This window comes from Phycodurus eques, chromosome 8 (assembly GCF_024500275.1).
Source record: "Phycodurus eques isolate BA_2022a chromosome 8, UOR_Pequ_1.1, whole genome shotgun sequence".
Taxonomy (NCBI): domain Eukaryota; kingdom Metazoa; phylum Chordata; class Actinopteri; order Syngnathiformes; family Syngnathidae; genus Phycodurus; species Phycodurus eques.
Genome location: NC_084532.1, coordinates 24,240,520 through 24,258,728, shown reverse-complemented (window position 1 = coordinate 24,258,728; position 18,209 = coordinate 24,240,520). Strand labels below are relative to the sequence as shown.

Sequence of the window (18,209 nt, the reverse complement as noted above, 5' to 3'; positions counted from 1 at the left end):
CTATTTTGGAACGCTCGCTGATTGGTTAAAACTTGACGCGCTTCTTTGCCTTGGTTGTCGCTTGGTGCTTGGCCTCGGTACTCCGTATGAAAATAAAACCGGCTGTGATTGTTTCTGGTTTATTTTTCATTTGGAAGAACAAGACAAGTAGTGTAAATAACGAATACGAAAACAGGTATTTGATTCCTAAATATAATACGTGTTTTCAAGATTAATATGAAACTGTTTTAAATTATGTTTCAAGCTGTCCACATAGTCAAACACCGTAGAAGAAGAAACGGAAGACGACGAAGAAGAAGACAATCCATCATGGCGGTGCCGGCAGGACGTGCGGTGGTGTTTGTGACTGGAAACGCGAAAAAACTTGAAGAGGTCAGCGAAGTTTTTTTTTCGTAATAGCGAAATGAATGAAGCCTCTTATACACATTCCGGGGAGACGTGTTAAAACGATTCATTTAGACTCAACTCGGGGCGTTTTCTTGCACGCTAGAGACACCTGCTGGGTACCTGTAGTGCGGCCAAGCCATACTAATCGATTACCGATTTACGATGCTTCACAGGTTGTTCAGATTCTTGGCGACAAGTTTCCCTACAAACTTATCTCAAAGAAAATTGACTGTAAGTAAAACGTTTTTATAGTATTAATAATTAATCCAAATATATGACTACTTTGCAAAGTTTTATCACCTGCTTGGCTAAGTGTTACTCAGTTTACTGGTTACTGTTACTCTTAATAAGAGTGATAAACGTGAATTTTGCTGCTGTGACAGCAATTTAAAATTCTCAAACTGGATGAATAACGTTTCTATCTGTCAATCAATCCATCCACCCATCTTTGTAGTACCCGAATACCAAGGAGAACCAGATGAGATTTCCATACAGAAGTGCAAGGAGGCTGCAAGAGAGGTATACTCACTACTAGAAAATCAATTTGGATGCAAGCATGAATGCCCTGTAGCCTATCACTAACCTATGCTAACACAGTAGTCAATGAGTAAATATGTGTGTAAAAACACTTGTAGGCCATAATTATGAAACAGTCAAATAAAAAACTAAGTACGATTGTACCTGAGCGTCCCTTCTTGTCCCCCTTGACCACATATTTCTATTGGCTTTTAGAGTTAGGAACAGTGATTACATTTCATGAATATCAGTTACGGCAGTGAAGGACACTGTGGGGCGAGGGGCGCAAAAGAAGAATCCCTTAAATTTGGGTGCAGAGTCAGTTTTCTTCTTAACTACTCCTAGTGTTTTTTTTCTCTCATTTTCCTTGCTTTTTTCAGTAACTAAAGCCTGCACTGTTGGTCTTGAAGCTTATTGTTCTGTTCTATGTTCAGATTGATGGACCGGTCATAGTGGAGGACACCTGTCTGTGTTTCAAGGCATTGGGAGGCTTGCCAGGCCCCTACATGTTAGTCTTGTGACTATAACATATATAATATAATTACATAATTCGATCTTAAGGCAATTTCAACGTAAATGTTTTGTTTTGTAGAAAGTGGTTCCTGGATAAACTCAAGCCAGAAGGTGAGCAATAGAGTCAAGTTATTAAATTGAATGGCAAACCTCTCATCGTGTGTTCTCTTCAAAGGTTTGTACAAACTCCTCGCTGGCTTTGAGGATAAATCCGCATGGGCCCTCTGCACATTTGCGTTCACGTCCGGAAAAGACGAACCAGTGCAGCTGTTCAGAGGAATAACACAGGTCTCGCTTATCTCCCTTCCCTGTCACACCCTCAACCTTTTCATGTTTGTCTCATGTGATGTCATTTGTATTTCTTTCAGGGGCGCATGGTGGAGCCAAGGGGACCTCGAGACTTTGGCTGGGACCCCTGTTTCCAGCCGGAAGGCTACGACAAAACGTAGGAGCTTGTGCTTTATTCTTACCACATGGGGGACCCAGAGATCAACTGTGGCTTGTACAGCTATGTAGCCAAAGCATTGATAAATCAACTAATCATAGTGATGGAGTAAAAAGTATTCACAGCACATCGATTTTCCCCATTTTATTATGTTATGTTGTATTTATTATGCCTTATTCCAAAATTGAATATTTTTTTCCCCTCAAAATTCTACACAAAGCCGTCAACGCTCATCATGTCATGGGAGGAGAAACTGTGTGTGGACGGTTATTTTATAAATTAGTTGTGAAGAATGGCTCGGTCACCGACAGATTCTTTTAGAAATAGTTCATGAACGATTTATATGGTTGTTTAAAGTCCCATTTGATTGGTGGGCAGGCACTCCATCATCCCAACTATTTGTACAGTAGACATGCCATTTAAAAGTAAATTTTCCATAATGTCTTGCTTTAATACCTCTGTCTTCCTTGTTTGCAGTTACGCGGAGCTGCCAAAAGAAGTCAAGAACTCAATCTCTCACCGATACCGGGCACTAGTGGCCATGTCGGAGCACTTTTCAACGAACGCCAAGACGAAGAAGACGGATGACTGAGTGGCCGTATTGTTGCAGTAGAATCTACGACAAGTGAGCTCCATATGTGCTTCCATTCATTTGCTCATAATAAATGTTTTACTCATTTTTTTTAACACGTTATTCTGAGGAGAGGAAACATCATGCAGAAACTAAGTTTATGGAGAGGATATTTTTCTGCAAACATCATGTAATGACGAAGTGTAATTTTTTAAAAAAAAATTCAAGACTTTGTAAATATAAGGGAAAATTAAAAACTAAGCAATCATTATGCACAAACTGTACGTATTCACAGCTTTTACCATGAAGCTGATGATTTAACTCAGGTGGATCCTGTTTTCCTATTATCCTTAAGATGTTTCTGAGCATAGTTGGAGTCCACTCATGGTAACTTTAGTATATTAGACATGAATTGGAAAGGCACACACCTGTTCATGTGAAGCTCCCAAAATTGTGAGTGCATGTCAGAACAAGCATGAAGTCAATCTGTATGTAGATCTCTGAGTGTCTCGAGGTAAAAAACTGATGGAGCTGCCCCAAGATTAGTGCGCCAAGTATGTGGCATCATATTAAAAAGGACAAGGTTGTAAATGCTGCCATAGGTGCATCAGCAAAGTATTGAGGAAAGACTGAATACTTGTGATTTCTTAGTTTTAAAAAAAAAAAAAAAAAAAAAGAGAGAGAAAAAAAAATCCATGATGTCATTATGGAGTGTTGTGTGTAGAACTGTAAGGGGGAAAAAAATAATTGATTCCATTTCGGAAAAATGCATTTACATAACAAAATGTAGGGGGGGGGTGAAGTGCGATGAATACCAGAAGGTATTCTCACAGACTCTACTCCAACCCCCCCCCCCCCCCCCCCACATTCAGTTTTTTATTTTTAATAAACTTGCAAGCATTTGGTAAAATGTCATCGATCCATCCTTTTGCTGTGCCGCTTTTCCCAATGATTTTCATGTTGTCATTATGGGATGTGCTTAGAATTTTGAAGATTTTTTTATTTTTTTTCCCTTTCATTATGGAAAAAGATTGTATCATAACAAAATGTGCAGTGCTGTGAATACTTTTCAGATGCACTGTAGTTTCCAAGCACAAAAGATGAGATCTTAAAGGAGCATAAATCCCACGAGAAGCTCCAAAGTCCTGATGAGAGCAACAGATTAAAGCTGAGGAAAGATGGTTGTTTCAGGCTGGATGGTGTATGAAGGGAGGGTGGATAAAGGGGTCTGTAGTCCCAAAAGAACAGTAATAACAAGGGAATTTGGATAATAAATGACCCGTGGAGTCACAAATCCCGCTACAGGAAGTTCACGTGACTGCTATGCCGCCCACGTGCAGCACCAGTGCCGCACGTGCGCTTTGGAAAAAAAAGTCACGTGCTTTCACATTTATAGAAAGCATGGCCCAACCGCCAAAGTCCAACACAATCCACTTTGTGTTGCCCAACCATTTTTTTCCCCACAGAGGAAATAATGGAAATATAAATGATCTGTTCCAGGATCAGTAAAAACGTTGATGGTAATGAGTAACATTTCAAGGGAGACTTTAAACCAGTTGTTTTGAGGGGTGTACCCTGCCTCTCGCCCGAAGATAGCTGGGGATAGGCGCCAGCACACCCGTGACCCTAGTGAGGATAAGCGGTACAGAAGATGGATGGGGAAAAAATTATACTCTCATGCAAGTCAAGTGAATGACTCTATACCCCGCCCCTTTATTGCTGGGCCAATGGCAAGTCTGGCTTTGTTACCATGACAACTGGCGGCTGAATTAGGGCGATGCGAACTTGCGACTGCAAACGGCTTCTACTTGGGTAAACCGAGCCCTGTGTGTGTGTGTGTGTGTGTGTGTGCGCGTGTGTTTCACTCATGGAGGCAGCAGTTCATACACTCAACTGTGTGTACAGTATGTGGTCACCAAACATAATTACCTCCCACATCGTCACTGCGTCGACAACTTCACTAGTGCAACTGCAAATTTGACCACTTTCAGGATGTTCCAACTTTGTAAGTTCCACAGTACTATATATTATATTATATTATATTATATTAGGACGGAAAGCCCACTCTGATAGCAATCCTCTAAACTACTACTTGCAACATAATATTGGTGTGGGTTCAGAGGGATGCTTTTCTTTTCAGACACAAGGATAAAAACAGGAAAATGGCTGTGTGACATACTCTTAAGTCACCGTCTGTCATGATTACGCAAGAGGAGGAAGAGGTTTTGATGTAGCTTCCAGAGGGACAGACTAACGTACCGGACACACAAGAAAACCTCCACACGCTCTTACGAAGAATAACAACCCACAGGACTATAAAAGAGAGCTTTGTGCCGCATAACAAATGACTGATGCTCGGCTTTTGTGTCAAAAACGTCGTATTAATGACTTTCCAAAAATGTTTTGAACAAAATGGGAGGGAGGAGGAGAATTAACTTTTTTGTTCCTATCGAAGTGATGGGAACATTCCAACTGGTATTTGTGGAGTTTCGGAGAAAAGTGAAGACAATCTGTAATGGGGACCTGCATTTTACTGCGTTCACATGCACTTGATGCATTGCAAGACAGTGTTTAAAGCTTCTGCTTTTACACTACAGTGAACCCTGAAAAGCAAAAATTCAGAGAATTTTTAAATTTCCTATATTAATAGTTGAAAACAGGAGTGGGAAAAGTATGACACGCACTGTTCCTTAATCCAGCCTATACTGATTGTCAGCCCCTACCTGTTTTGTACCCAATTATCAGGACAAATCCACTCTTAACGCACCTCAGACCTAAGGATAATCTTATAGGATCATCTTATCAAAAATAAAATAGTCTGGTTTTTGACATCCTTAGTTGGGACGAGGCAAAATCAGGACAAAAAACAGCCCAATTGTCTTTGTGTGTACCGGGCCATAGCTGTGAATTAAGCGCATATAGAAATGGGAGCGAAAACAGAAATGTTGTATTTATATTTTTGTTCAGCGTTGATCAGAAGCTCGCTTGCAACTCAAATTTTGGCTCACATCACAGCAAAATAATAATGGCAAAACTTAACGTTTTGGGGCACTCGTAAGTCGAGGTACCACTGTACAGTATTTCCAATGGGAGAAATTGTCTTGAAATTAGAACTTGGAAGGCAACCTGCATCACGGAAGATATGCTGTTGGATTTCGGAGTACCGTATTTTACATAATCAGCAATCAAAATAACTTATTTTTTTTATTTTTAAAGTGGGAATCACATACTTTTCTTTGATCATGTGATACTTTTATTTTTTGGGAACGTGGCACATTTTCTTCCTGTTGTGTATACTTGATACATCTCACCCTAATTTCAGTTTTAAAGTTTATTGACATCTAATAGGGCAATCATCTTTTATTTAGGCAACATAAAATATTTGGAGTCTTTGATTTGCATGGATGGAAGGATCAAACACTCTCGGGGTCTGTTAATGTCCCACGGTTCATCGGTTTCCCCACCCCAGCTTTTAGCCGAACAGCCCTGGGTTGTGCAGCGTCAGGGACTGCAGCAGTTGCTGGAAGTCCTCCGCAGTCCACGGCTCTACCCCGGCTCCCACGGCCGCGGGACTGCTGCTGCTGTCGGGGCAGATGCTCTGCGGGTCGTTGAACGTCACCAGCACGTCCGTGCCGAACTGGGGCAGACGGAACACGCCGAGGTGGACCTTCACCCGGTTCCTGGCCGTCTCGTTGAATTTGGACACACACTGGGTGCCCGTCAGCGCCCAGGCGCAGCTGCACGCCGACAGGGAGAGCGACGATTTGTGCAAGGCGACTACACCGGTTACCTCCTGCGCGCCGGGCTGCGAGGCGGCGTTGTTACCCGCGATGTCCTCGAAGTGGTACCGGGCCGCGTCCTGGTCCGCGACGTGGGCTTGGTATTCGACCAGCTCCACGATGAGGCTCTGGTCTGTGCGGGCGTGGACGAACGCCTCTTGGTTGTCTGGGATCTCCCGCAGCTTGCTCACGTCCGCGGCGCTGTGAGGGAGGACGGCGGACAGAGCGCCTCCGAACAACGGATGAGGCTCGTTGACGCGCTGCATATCAACGTGACGACGGGAGACTTCAACTCCTGACACCTTCTTTGTAAAATCTGTTAAAAAAAAAACAACAACCAAACTTTAATTTACATTAGTCAGGGGGGGGGGGGGGGGGGGGGGGGGGGGAACGTGACGAAAGTACACTGTCGCCACATTAGGAACTTGCTTCCTGTTTTAATTTCTTCTACGTAATGTACACGTTTAATAAGCGCACTGCTGCCATCTACAGGCAAGGCTGAGACGACAGCAATATAGCTGAATTTTTGAAAGTAAAAGTATATTTTCCCTCGATAATAATGTAGATAAAATGAAAATGTTTCCTCTACATTGATGGCAGTAAAGTCATACTGTATTATTGACATGTTTAGGACCAATCTCCCTCTTTTTTCCCCGGTTTGATTTCTTCTTCGTAATGGAGATGCTTCGTTAAGCGCACTGCTGCCATCTACAGTTGAGCCACAGCCAAAACAAGACGACGAAATTCATAAAACAAACTACATTCTCTCGCTCTACTAATGTAAATAAAACGGAGATGCTATATAAATGGCAGTAAAACAGATTGTAGGATGAGCTAAAATTAGGTACACTACAGTTTTTTTTCATTAACTACTTTTACAATTACTGTGAATAATGGAAAACAATTTGAGTCAATAACAAATAAGTGTAATCTGAAGCAGCATTGGAAAAGTACCCAAGATGGAAGTAAGGCAAGGCAGAAAAGCAGGTTTAAGCCACAGAAGGATTGATGTAAAGCGGAATTAAAAAAAAAAAAAAAAAAAAGAGAGACAAAGGGAGAAAATGGAGAAGGGAACCAGAAAAACAGATAAGACTGTAGGTGAAAGATGCATGAATAAAAAGCTGGTCACAGGGAAGGAAAAAAATGGTGGTCAGGAAGGTATTTTGCTAAGAAACAATCATGGTCTGAGATAAAGGAAGGTAGAAAAGCAATCAGTACGGAAGGAGGAAAAGTGTATGTTGTTGACTTGTATAACATTACTTTGGGCCAATTTGGAGGGCGGCTCTGCTTGTTTACGGTTGCTTAGTGCCTTTTCCGGTTATTTCTTCTTTGTATAATGTAAGCTTAGTGCATGAGTGCACTGCTGCCATCTACAGGCGAGGCGGAGACAAGACACTGCAACCATGCTTGAGTTCCCCTATAATTGAATTTAAGCCGAATTTTATCTCACTAAAACGGGCATAAATCCTCTTTTTTTTAATTAATATCAGTAAAACATACTATATTACTGACCAGTATAAGAAATTCTGTGGAGGGTGGGTGCGGCTTTCCTGCTTGACTTCCTGGTCAGCTGATCTGTGTCGAGCTATCACGAAGCAGTAGCAGCAGTCGCGACGGAAGCTCGGCTAACATCCACAATGGGCCTCTTCTTTGATATCATTCGATGAAACCTCACACAAAGGTGACATCTTAAAGCGTGAGTCGTCCTCCCACGTCGAAGTTCGCTTGTTTTTCTAACCGAGGCGAGCGCCGGTGGCATTAGCATCCGTAGCTTAGCATGGAGGCTACGACATGTTAAAGAGCAGTGACACAGCTTCTTAATCTGTAATGTTTTTTTTTTAAAAAATGATGCCATAAAGCGTTTGCTTTGTGACTAAACGGGCGAGGAACTGTTGTACTGTCATTGTACTGTAAAGTACGTTTGAAACAACGCAGGCCTATGTTGGGATTAATTGTGACATTTCTATTTTACAAAGGAGTGTGACAGGTAGGTTTGTCAGGGTGGGCCAAAGTAGGGACAGTGCTACTACCCCCACCCCCCCAAAAGAAAATCGCAAAAAAAAAAAAAAAAGCGTTTGTATACTTACAGGTGTTTTCCTGACTTCCTTCCTTAGGGTTACTTTTTACTCATGCATCCTTACTTAATTTCCGACCTCTTATCGTGCCTTCCTTCTCAAGACTTCTCCTTTCTTGCCCTCTGACATGATTTTTATTCGTGCATTATTCCTTCACTTTAACCTGATTTTCTGCTATTCTGGTCTCCTTCCTTTCTTACCTCATTCCCCTCCTTCCATACACCTTCCATCATTTCTTCCTTGACACCTCCTTCCCTCAGACCCGCTTTTTATTCATGCATCCTTAACATCCTTCCCGCTGTTGCTTAAATGTACTTTTCTACCTCTTTATTCCTCCTTTCTTCCCTTCCGGCTTTCCTTCCTATCCATCAGACCCACTTTTTATTCATGCATCCGTACGTCCGTCTTTCCTCTGCTTAAACGCCTTCATTTCGTCCCTTCTTTCCTTTGTTCTGCCACACCAGGTGTTCATACATCCTCCCATCCATTGTGTAAACCTGCTTTTCTTCCTTCTTTATCACCCCCACTTCAGACCTTTACTGCCTTTGTCTCTGATCTGCTTTTTTCTTTCCTGACCTCGTTTTCTTCCTTCACTTTTTAGTCATGTGTCCTTACAGCCTTCCTCCCTTTGATTTTCTACCTCCCTTATGTCCTTTCATTCAGATCAGCTTTTTTCTTTCCTTGCTGACATCCTATTTTCCTCTCTGCCTTTCTTTACTTTTCCTTCCTTTTAATTTGCATCCCCCCTTTTGTTTAAAACTACCTTTCTCCCTTGTGGATTTGTACCAACTTTTGGCCCACCCCATATTAAAGTAGGGCTTAAATTATTAATGAAGCCTGGGTCTTTGCTTTAATTTTCTTGCTGATTTTAATCATTTACCCTTCGCTCTCACCCATGACCGGGTCTTTTTCATTGGGTCGCCCATTACTATTGACTAATTTGGGTCTTGAGCTGGGCGTTAGGGGAACCTCGACCGTTTAAAGGATTTTTCATGTTTCTCTATCTGCTAACTCTATATTTTTATGTTTCCTTTCTATGTGTCTAACATACTAGATTTCTGTTCCCCTTTCTCTTCTCTGTTCCCTCTCCACAGCCGCTTTGCTTGTGTGTTTACTGGAAACGTCCTCGCACTGAAAGGCCTGAAAGGTTTCCAGTTGCGGTGCCAGAATCGGACGCGGAGAAAGTAACCGTTTCTGAACTGAACTGGACTCAATGGTATAACTTATGGTTGCTCAGAGAAGTGGGGGTGGGGTGGTTATGTGACACTTTTAAAGGAGCCTTTTTTTATCAACACAATTTGAAACAGTAGTCTTTACAAATTATATCTGGCGGTCAAAATACACAAGGGATAAACTATGTACAGTGGTGCCTTGAGGTAAGGTTAATTTGTTCCTTGATCACATTTGTAACTCAAAACACTCGTATCTCGGATCATCTTTCCATGTTATGTTCCAGCCTACCGCCCCCCTGAAAAAAACCCCACATCATTTTGTAATGTTTTTAATGAGAAAAATAACACTCGATAATATTATAATTTATAAAGACAAATAGTATGGAGACAAATACACTTAAAACAGATTTGATCACCCTTTCTCCTTCAATTATGCTGCTCCTTCTGTTGTGTGCGCCTTGGCCACCTGGGGGCAGTATAATACCGACATACAGATATACTTCTCAGTCCGGCGGTAGTATTAGTTCTTCGCAGAAGATAAAGAATACTGTATATTAGTCTGTCATGTCTTCATGTGTTGCAGCACTGGTTGTGTTCAGATAGCAGTTGCTTAAAGCAGTGATTCTCAACGGGTGGGTCGGGACCCAGAACTGGGTCACGGACAGAAGGTAAAAAAATTACACAGATTCCTTGGTTTACAATGGTACCGACATTCTAGGTTACAGATGGCGTTAAAATACATTTTCACTTGGTACAAGAAGGCACGCTCAGTTTGTGCCATATTTACTGTTTTTCATTGCATTGTTCTATATTTTTGGCCTACAAGTGTTTTTCATCAAAGTACTTACTGTAATTACGACTTTAGTACCGCGCTACCATAGGTTAGAGAAAGACCAAGGCGCGTTCTGACTTGCATACAAATTCGGGTAATATCATGGTGTAGAGCGTAGGAGAAGTGGAATAGTAACGTGCATCCCGGACTTGCCTTTGATTTTGAAAATAACATTTTGACAGGCATGGTTTGAAAATAACATTATTATGACATGAGTGCGTCAGAAACTTGCCTGGGTTGTAAATGCAACTTCCAGCCGTATTTAAAAGGCCTCTCACATGAAAATTGCCATTGCTGTTTTTATAGCATACTAATACAGACTACTAAAATGTACACTTGCTTTGATTTGTATCCTCCATTTCCTAAAAAAAAAAGACAAACTGTTGATGTTGCATTTTCCTAAAAACGAGATCAGTGTCAAGATATTATTCTTTGTACATAGTTGTCATTTTCCTCCCCCGTTTCTTAATCAGTTGCCTTGGAACGGACTTTGAACATGCAATCATTAGTAGTTACATTTAAAAATGTGATGTACCTTTTCAAAAGCTATGTTTGAACAATATATGTTGTTTATTGTTCTTAACTTATGTAAAAGTAGGTCGCGACTTGGCGACAATAGTAAATTGCGGGGCCCAGGTTCAAAACAGTTGAGAACCAATGGCTTGAAGGGTAACACTACCGCATAGATGCTAATTGTTAGACCGGGCGCGTTTATGGAATTTCCCATTGTATTCTAGCATTCAGGTAGTGGAGGCAATGGGGTTGCTTTGAATACACAATGTAAAATTCTCTTTTGTTTAATGTTTGTTTTGACAGTAACCTTCAGCTGAGTGTGCCAAACGGCTTTAAATTACTTTTTGGAGGATAATGTACTAATTATATATGCCAAACTGCTGCTTGTTGTGAAGTGAGTTGAGTCATCTGCAACCCTACAGCGCTCATATTTCAAGTTTGCGCTTGCAAGTCAAAGCGAAAAATCGTCCAATCGACTGCTCGTGTCTCGAAAAACCCAGTCAGGTCACTTGTATCTCAAGACATCACTGTACTGCTGTTTTTTTTTTGTTTTTTTTTACACTAGCCATGAAAAAGAAATTTTCCCATAATATGTCCCCTCTATAAGCAGATTAGTTGATTCTGAGCTGTTGAACGTTGTTATGTGTATTAAACATCATTAGATTGTGGAGGTGTACCTAATAAAGTGTCAATTAGCTTCAACCTTTCCTGTGCCAATTCTCCTGATGGCCCTTTTGCTGTGCCCCCCCCCCTGCAGAGGGAGCCCGATCGGGAGGAGCAGCAGCAGCTTGACGACAACATGCCCCCCAAGTTTAAGCGACATCTCAACGATGATGAGGTCACGGGATCAGTTCGCAGCGAGAGGGTGAGGAATAGAGTGTGTCTGTCTGTCTATCTGCGATAGTATGTGTGTAAGATTGCGTGTGGCGTGTTTGAGATTGTGTGTTTGTGTGTATCTGTAAGATTGTGTGTGTGTTTGTGTAGGTTTTTGGCTGTGAGATTGTGCGTGCATGTGCGTAGGTTTTTATTGATGCACTCAGCAGGCTGACTAAAAGATCATGACCTATATTTAGAAATAAAAGTCACGGCGTTGTTGTCAAGATAGCACTGAAGGAAGTACGCGGCATCGACAATCCCGTAGCAACCACTTGTAATTCTAGCTTCAAATAACAGCTAAGTCACGTCGACGAGTGTAAGTAGAAGAAGAACTTCCCTTTTGTTGACATGTCAAAACAGGATGACTTGAAAAATGCAGTTTATCAATCCATCCATTTTATATAGCACTTATCCTTAATAGGGTCGTGGATGAGCTGGTTAATTAAGTTTAAGTTAATTTCAGTTTAGTTTACAATATTAAGCCTACAGTGTCTTGCACGTGCCGTTGTCTTCGCCAAGATCGAGCCTCACAACACCCACCATCCCCTGTCAACTTTTGTTTTGGTGTGTTGTGGATACTTCATCAGATTTAGATGACGGTCGCCATCCTTTAGTCTCCGTGATTCCACAGTACCAGTAGGAAATGTAGTCCTAATCTCACGGAACATCCCGTGATGCATGCGGCGTGTTTAAACAATGTAGGGAGGCGCCGTTTCTCCCGGCAACAGGGTTTTCCGCCACGCCGCCGTCCAATTGGAAAGCGAGCCGCACCGGACCCATTCTCCTCCTGTGAGGAATTTAATGCACATGTCCTCGCTGATTCTCCATGAATAGCGTCGGTGTTTGGTGTAGCTGCTTTTTTTAGACTCTAGTCTGCTCCTCTAGATCCACGCTCACACGTTGGATCCAGTCCGTTGTTGGCAAGGGCTCGGTGCTTTTGATGTTGTCTCAGGTGGAGACAGCAAGCAGACTAGTAGCCACTCACCATCATAGTAAATCTTTTTAAACTCCCCCACCACAACATGAGGTGCACCTCCAATACAAAAATATTTGCCTTTACAAAGATGACAGTGCAAGAAAGAGGTATTCACTCAATACTCTTATTGGGCTTGGAGTTTAACTCCATTTAATCACACTGAGCTGTTTTTAAAACATAAGCGCTAATTCCATTTCCAATAATTACGAGGAGCATTTTACATTTTGTTTGTTGTCTTGACTGTTTTGTGTTCGCAGAGGAACCTGCTGGAGGAAGACTCAGATGAGGAAGAAGACTTTTTTCTGTGAGTTTTGTCTGCATACACAAGGTGGACCAAAAGTAGGGATATAATTTTAAATGAACTTACAGGTGCATCTAAAAAAAATTTGAAGATTTTGAAAAAGTTCAATGTTTTTGTCAGTCATTGAAGAAAATGAACATTACACATCGATAAGCGCTTCATAAAATAGATGGATGGATGAAATATTTCAAGCCTTTGTTTCTCGTAATTTGGATTATAAATGACTGATAATGAAAACCCAAAATTCAGTGTGTCAGAAAATTTGAATATTGTGAAAATGTTCAATATCGGAAACTCAAGGTCAACGAGGAGACTCAGTCAACGAGGAGGATAAGCCACAAAAGGTCATTGCTAAAGAAGCTGGTTGTTCAGAGAGTACTGTATCCAAGCATATTAACAAAACCATTGAGTGGAATGAGAAAGTGTGGTAGGGAAAGGTAGTAAAGTATGGAAGGAAATGATGTATGAAAAGGGAGCAAGGATGCAAGGAAACAAGGATGTATGAAATTGAGGAAGGATAGAATGGGTGAAAGAAGGAAGCAAAGACTGATAACGGAGGGACTGAAGCAGCGCATCGCCGCTTTTGGGGCCTTCACCAGGTCAACACACACACACACGTGCGCACACAACACATGAAAACACAAAACCAACAATCTGGTTTGAAACACACGTTTGAAACCTTAAGCCATGATAGAAACCCTACTTTGAATTTTCGAAATTAAACTGTTTTTCATAAAGGTAAACAAATTTTAAGTGTACGTCTACCTACTTTTGGTCCACCCTGTATACAGTTTTTAGCATTTACCACGGTGCTCTGTATTGTTACTGACTCGATGTCTGTCTGTTCTGCAGGCGCGGCCCGACGGGACCCCGATTGGGAGGCCCGAATGATAAATTCAAACAGTAAGTCCAAATGAATTCCTCCCCACGACGCCGAGCCAGAGGTCAAAGCTTTCGCACGCAATCAGTCGCGTCTGTGTGTTACATAAGTGGCTTGTTGTGTTTACCGGGGTCTTGCAAGTAGTTATCGGCATTGTGTAACAGGCAGGTTAACATGCAAGTTGTTCAGGGTTGGCCCTGGGCCATGAAATCTCTTAGCCAATGTGGCTAAACAGTATAAAAAATCTAGCCACAACATCACGTGTTTATGTGGCTAAACCTTTAGCTGCACTTAGCCAGTCCTCGTCACTGGGAGGGAAGCTGGTAAGCCTTAATGATGTGGGCCCAATTAAACTTACTCACTTATTTGATAATCATCAAGAAGGATCTTAATTAAGGACTTTATGTATAATTTTCTGAAATTCAAACTTTTTAGTTGAAGATAACAAAAATCTTTGGTGGTAAATATTAATAGGCTAACTTTAGCTGTCAGATAATTGTAACAGATTGTAACAGAGAGCAGGACAAAGAGGTCTAAATTACATAAGGCGGCGAGTGACTGTGTTTGTCGTGAGCCCCCAAATGACTAGCTAGCTACGTCATTCTTCAATGAATTGTCGTCATGCTGCTGCTCCTGGTGTGTGCGCCTTGGCCACCTGGGGGCAGTATAATATAGACATACATGAGACATCACAACTCCTCAGCAGTCGTTCTTTGCAGAGGATAAAGAATATATGCCTCTGAGGTACTGTTATGTTGTCTACATGTGTTGCTCCACGTTTGTGTTCAAATATCTGTTACAGAAAGGGTTACAGCGCGACCATGTCAAGATGCTACGCACAAGCATTCGTTAGGGCGTTTCACACTGTTTTATGTTGATGACTCTTGGTTGTCTTCGGTGGTGCGCAGCGTGCAGTCGCAGGTGGACGAAGTGATCGACGTGATGCAGGAGAACATCTCCAAGGTGATCGAGAGGGGCGAGCGCCTCGACGACCTGCAGGACAAGTCGGGTGAGTCTTCAGTGGTACACATGGGCAAACAAGGCTTGCTGCTTTTATTTAAAGGCACATTTGAATTACATTTTAAGAATGAATGTACCAGAAAATATTTAGAAAATGTATCTAAATTCCACATGTATCAATACAGACAACGACCCCAAATGAGCAAGCACTTTGTAAAGTCCTTAATTTGGACTTGGCTGTATACTGTAAAAACCCATGAAAAAATGATTGCTTCAAAATTCATTGTATAGTAAGAATTTGTGCGTGTCGGGTGCTTGCATGTGAACGTGGAAATAACGCGAGCGTATCGATCTAGTGTGTGTGCGCTCAACATCAGGCTGAAGATGTTTGGTCGTTGCCAATCACTTGGCATTCACGCGGTTGTTGTATCTGAGCAGCCAACAACAAGCATATGGAACACATTTTGCACACTGATTAGATGAGTGTCCCTACCTCGGGCGCCCGTTGCAGGTGCGGCCTTAGTAGATGGATTTTGTTACATTCCTCTGGGTTGAGAAGCGTCTGCACAAGAGGCAGCAGACAAAGGCTCACAGGGGAGGTCCGGCCTTGGATGAGGCGAGGGAAACACAGTGTTTGCACGCTAGTAAACGGTACATTAACAACAGCGGTATCCAGACGACGGGCAGGCAGGAGGACATGCCACAGTGTTAAGTAGTAGGCAGCTAATGTGTTTTTGTTCTGTTGTGTATAAATTGGCAACTTTTCATGTGTTCTGGAACCTTGCGTAATAGGCGTGCAGTCTGAGTCACGTGAGCCCTAGTCCATGCAAACGCGATACACAGCTTCTCCTAAAATTTCTCCTCACGTGTCCTCATGTGCCTTTTTCATTTTGCCAGAGAGCCTATCGGACAACGCGTCCGCCTTCAGCAGCCGAGCCAAACATCTGCACAGGAGGATGTTATGGCGGAACATGAAGGTGTGTTTTGGGGTCCCATTTCACCTGTGCGTCCTGGTCACTGGTAATGAGTGTTACCAAGCTGGTGTGCTTTGTCATCCGCAGATGAAGATGATCATCGCTCTGGTCGTGGTGGGTCTCCTGCTCATTATCATCGGTGAGTATATTAGGTACACATAACCTCCCCTGGTTTGAATCTCATCACTACTTTTACATAACAGAGGGTCCTAGTTTACGGCAGCGATGTAATCGGAATTTAAATTGGAACCACTAAACCACCAAACACTTGTAGACCGTATAGGTTTAGGGATAGGGCTATAGCTTATCATACAGTAACAACAAACAACTTGAGCATGCCCAGTGAGATAAATTGTAGTCATCTATGCCCATTTCTTGGTTGGTTGAGGGCGGCTACGGAATTATGTTGTGGCTGAGCATTTGGGGCTTCAGTGCCACCAAGGGTGGACAAACGTTTGTGCTCATTGATTTTTAAAAATGAACCAACCATCCACCTTTTTAGCGTAACTGCCTCAGACATTTTTTAACATGTTTGGAAAACAAGAAATTACCAGGATGGATTACCAGGACCTGGATGACTGAGAATCTACACAAACATAAAGAAAAAACAAACTTTGTAACACACACACACACACATTTTTTAATTGCTATTGAAAAAGTAAGAAGACAATGTAAAATACTTTATTTTAATAATAAAGTCACAATATTTAATTCTGTTTAATTTATAATTACCCAATTAATATTTTTTTGAATTTTATTTGAATCTTATTATTTACAATAATTCAATTCATTTAATTTGATAAGTGACTGCAAATAGTGAATAAATTGTAATTAACCCTTTTGAGAAGCAAGGCTTAATTGAATGTATATTTTTACTGTACAATTTTATTTCCAATACATCAGTTAAGAAATTGTTCAGTGAGGTAAATGAATGAGAAAAAACTTATTTTCCATACTTGGCCTACTCCTGCGTTAGTTTCTGTCCATCCCCCACAGCCCGCCAAGTCTTCACAGACTGAGCTAGCCTTGAGCAAGGCAGCGCCTAACGCACCTTTCAAGTTGCTCCCCTCAAAATCATCGCCCTAACTGCATCAGTGTACAAACTGCTCAACGAGAACATTAAAACTGCTCGCTGCTCCACTGTGTCACCGTTGATTGAAGCCACATTTTAGGTCTTCATCTCTCTCGTCCCTCTCAGTTCCAGTGATTCTGCGGTATCGCTAGTGTCCGAGGAGGAGGAGGGCGACGGGGCCACCCTCCATCCTTCCTCGGCATCTCTTCCCACGGTCCCCCTATCCGGTTGGGGGTGGGTGGGCGCCGGACGACCCCCCTCCTCCTTCAGCGATCATCACTAAGGTTGGCCGCCTTCATGCCTGCTTCGGAGTTTTAGAAAGCGTAGAGTCGGTCTAATTGGACGCGTCTGTCTTCACGCCAAGTAGTACAGTTCAGTGTGTGACATTATCGTGTAACCTGCCAATCTATTTAACCAAGGAGAGGAAGACCATACAGGAAACCACAATGGAGGACATTTGCTCTTCTTCTTCTTCTTCTTCTTCATACTCTTTACTACAAGAAGACTTTAGTGTCCATCATGGAAGTGACTGTTCTCTGTCCACCAATCACTGGACTGGAAGTGTGTATTGCCTCAAGTGGATGAGTACCAACAATGGAAGTCAAAAAGGGAAAGTGTGTGTACAGAACTGAATCAAAACACTACAGCGCTTTTTTCTTTTTCTTTTTGAAACTATGGTCTTAACGGGCACTATGGTTTGGGAGTATCCCCCAAACATCAAAGTCCTTCATCATCATCCTAGCCGCCGCCAGTGAAAGGGTCAAAACCAAAACCTCCATGTCATGAATGTCTCTGGGCCGATGTGGTCAACCCCGACCCACCCCTCTGGTTCGGTTTGGTCCTGGAGTGCTTCTCTCTCGCTCTCTCGCTCGCTCTGTCTCTCGCTCTGTCTCTATTCTTTTGGTTCTGCTGAACGTGACACTTGTGTTGTATGAAGGTGAGGGGGACAGTTCATCTTCGCATTCCAGAGGTCGTTCTTAAAACTGTGAAATGATCTGGACTTAACTACCTATTGTTATTTAATGTTCTTTAATTTTTTTACAAGCTGTACATATTGATTCTGTAACGCCACACTTTGCCATAAGCATTCCAATCCTTATTCCTACCCTCCCCTCCATCTGAAATAAAGTGCTTTTAAAGATCCGTTCTCCGGTTTGATCTGGTTGGAGGACCGTGGTAGAGTTGATGGGAGATGAAGAAGAGGAAACGCTTCATTTTGTAATTTTACAAAACAACACCAACCAACAACAACAAAACAACCTCAGTTTGAAATGGGGATGGAGAGAGCTCAGATTAACGTATTTCATCTCGTTATCCCAAACAAAAACAATACAACAAAAACTAACCCACAATTGCCCCTCTCTGGA

The 18,209-nt window shown here is 42.1% G+C and overlaps 3 protein-coding genes across 11 annotated transcripts; 2 read left to right on the top strand and 1 right to left on the bottom strand.

Annotated features, from left to right (window-relative positions):
• The first annotated feature begins 55 nt into the window (after positions 1–55).
• Positions 56–3,361, top strand: itpa (inosine triphosphatase (nucleoside triphosphate pyrophosphatase)). Its single transcript, XM_061684473.1, has 9 exons — positions 56–175; positions 245–372; positions 561–618; positions 842–906; positions 1,338–1,411; positions 1,496–1,527; positions 1,592–1,704; positions 1,785–1,861; positions 2,339–3,361. Exons 2-9 carry the CDS (start codon positions 310–312, stop codon positions 2,451–2,453), a joined length of 597 nt encoding a protein of 198 aa, XP_061540457.1. The 5' UTR covers positions 56–175; positions 245–309; the 3' UTR covers positions 2,454–3,361.
• A 2,387-nt stretch (positions 3,362–5,748) lies between these two features.
• rangrf (RAN guanine nucleotide release factor) lies at positions 5,749–8,867 on the bottom strand. Of its 2 annotated transcripts, none has more exons than XM_061683166.1 (2): positions 8,299–8,867; positions 5,749–6,527 (listed from the first exon to the last, which is right to left on the bottom strand). In XM_061683166.1, exon 2 carries the CDS (start codon positions 6,475–6,477, stop codon positions 5,905–5,907), a length of 573 nt encoding a protein of 190 aa, XP_061539150.1. In that variant the 5' UTR covers positions 6,478–6,527; positions 8,299–8,867; the 3' UTR covers positions 5,749–5,904. The 2 variants fall into 2 exon arrangements, with proteins under 2 accessions (XP_061539150.1, XP_061539151.1); XM_061683167.1 differs by lacking the exon at positions 8,299–8,867 and adding an exon at positions 7,724–7,895.
• On the top strand, positions 7,757–17,983 carry vamp4 (vesicle-associated membrane protein 4). Of its 8 annotated transcripts, XM_061683174.1 has the most exons (10): positions 7,761–7,907; positions 9,381–9,502; positions 10,042–10,126; positions 11,561–11,668; positions 12,913–12,959; positions 13,809–13,859; positions 14,745–14,845; positions 15,694–15,773; positions 15,858–15,909; positions 16,969–17,983. In XM_061683174.1, exons 4-10 carry the CDS (start codon positions 11,603–11,605, stop codon positions 16,992–16,994), a joined length of 423 nt encoding a protein of 140 aa, XP_061539158.1. In that variant the 5' UTR covers positions 7,761–7,907; positions 9,381–9,502; positions 10,042–10,126; positions 11,561–11,602; the 3' UTR covers positions 16,995–17,983. The 8 variants fall into 8 exon arrangements, with proteins under 8 accessions (XP_061539156.1, XP_061539158.1, XP_061539160.1 ...); XM_061683172.1 differs by lacking the exon at positions 10,042–10,126 and having other exon boundaries at positions 7,757–7,907; positions 16,767–17,983; XM_061683176.1 differs by lacking the exon at positions 9,381–9,502.
• Positions 17,984–18,209: the final 226 nt, after the last annotated feature.

Coding starts and splice junctions, on each gene's coding strand:
- itpa (XM_061684473.1), top strand. CDS start 310: ATGGCGGTGCCGGCAGGACGTGCGGTGGTGTTTGTGACTGGAAACGCG. Junction 907..1,337: donor GCAAGGAGGCTGCAAGAGAG/GTATACTCACTA, acceptor TTCTATGTTCAG/ATTGATGGACCGGTCATAGT. Junction 1,528..1,591: donor GGATAAACTCAAGCCAGAAG/GTGAGCAATAGA, acceptor TTCTCTTCAAAG/GTTTGTACAAACTCCTCGCT.
- rangrf (XM_061683166.1), bottom strand. CDS start 6,477: ATGCAGCGCGTCAACGAGCCTCATCCGTTGTTCGGAGGCGCTCTGTCC.
- vamp4 (XM_061683169.1), top strand. Junction 14,846..15,693: donor CGACCTGCAGGACAAGTCGG/GTGAGTCTTCAG, acceptor TCATTTTGCCAG/AGAGCCTATCGGACAACGCG. Junction 15,910..16,968: donor TCTCCTGCTCATTATCATCG/GTGAGTATATTA, acceptor CGTCCCTCTCAG/TTCCAGTGATTCTGCGGTAT.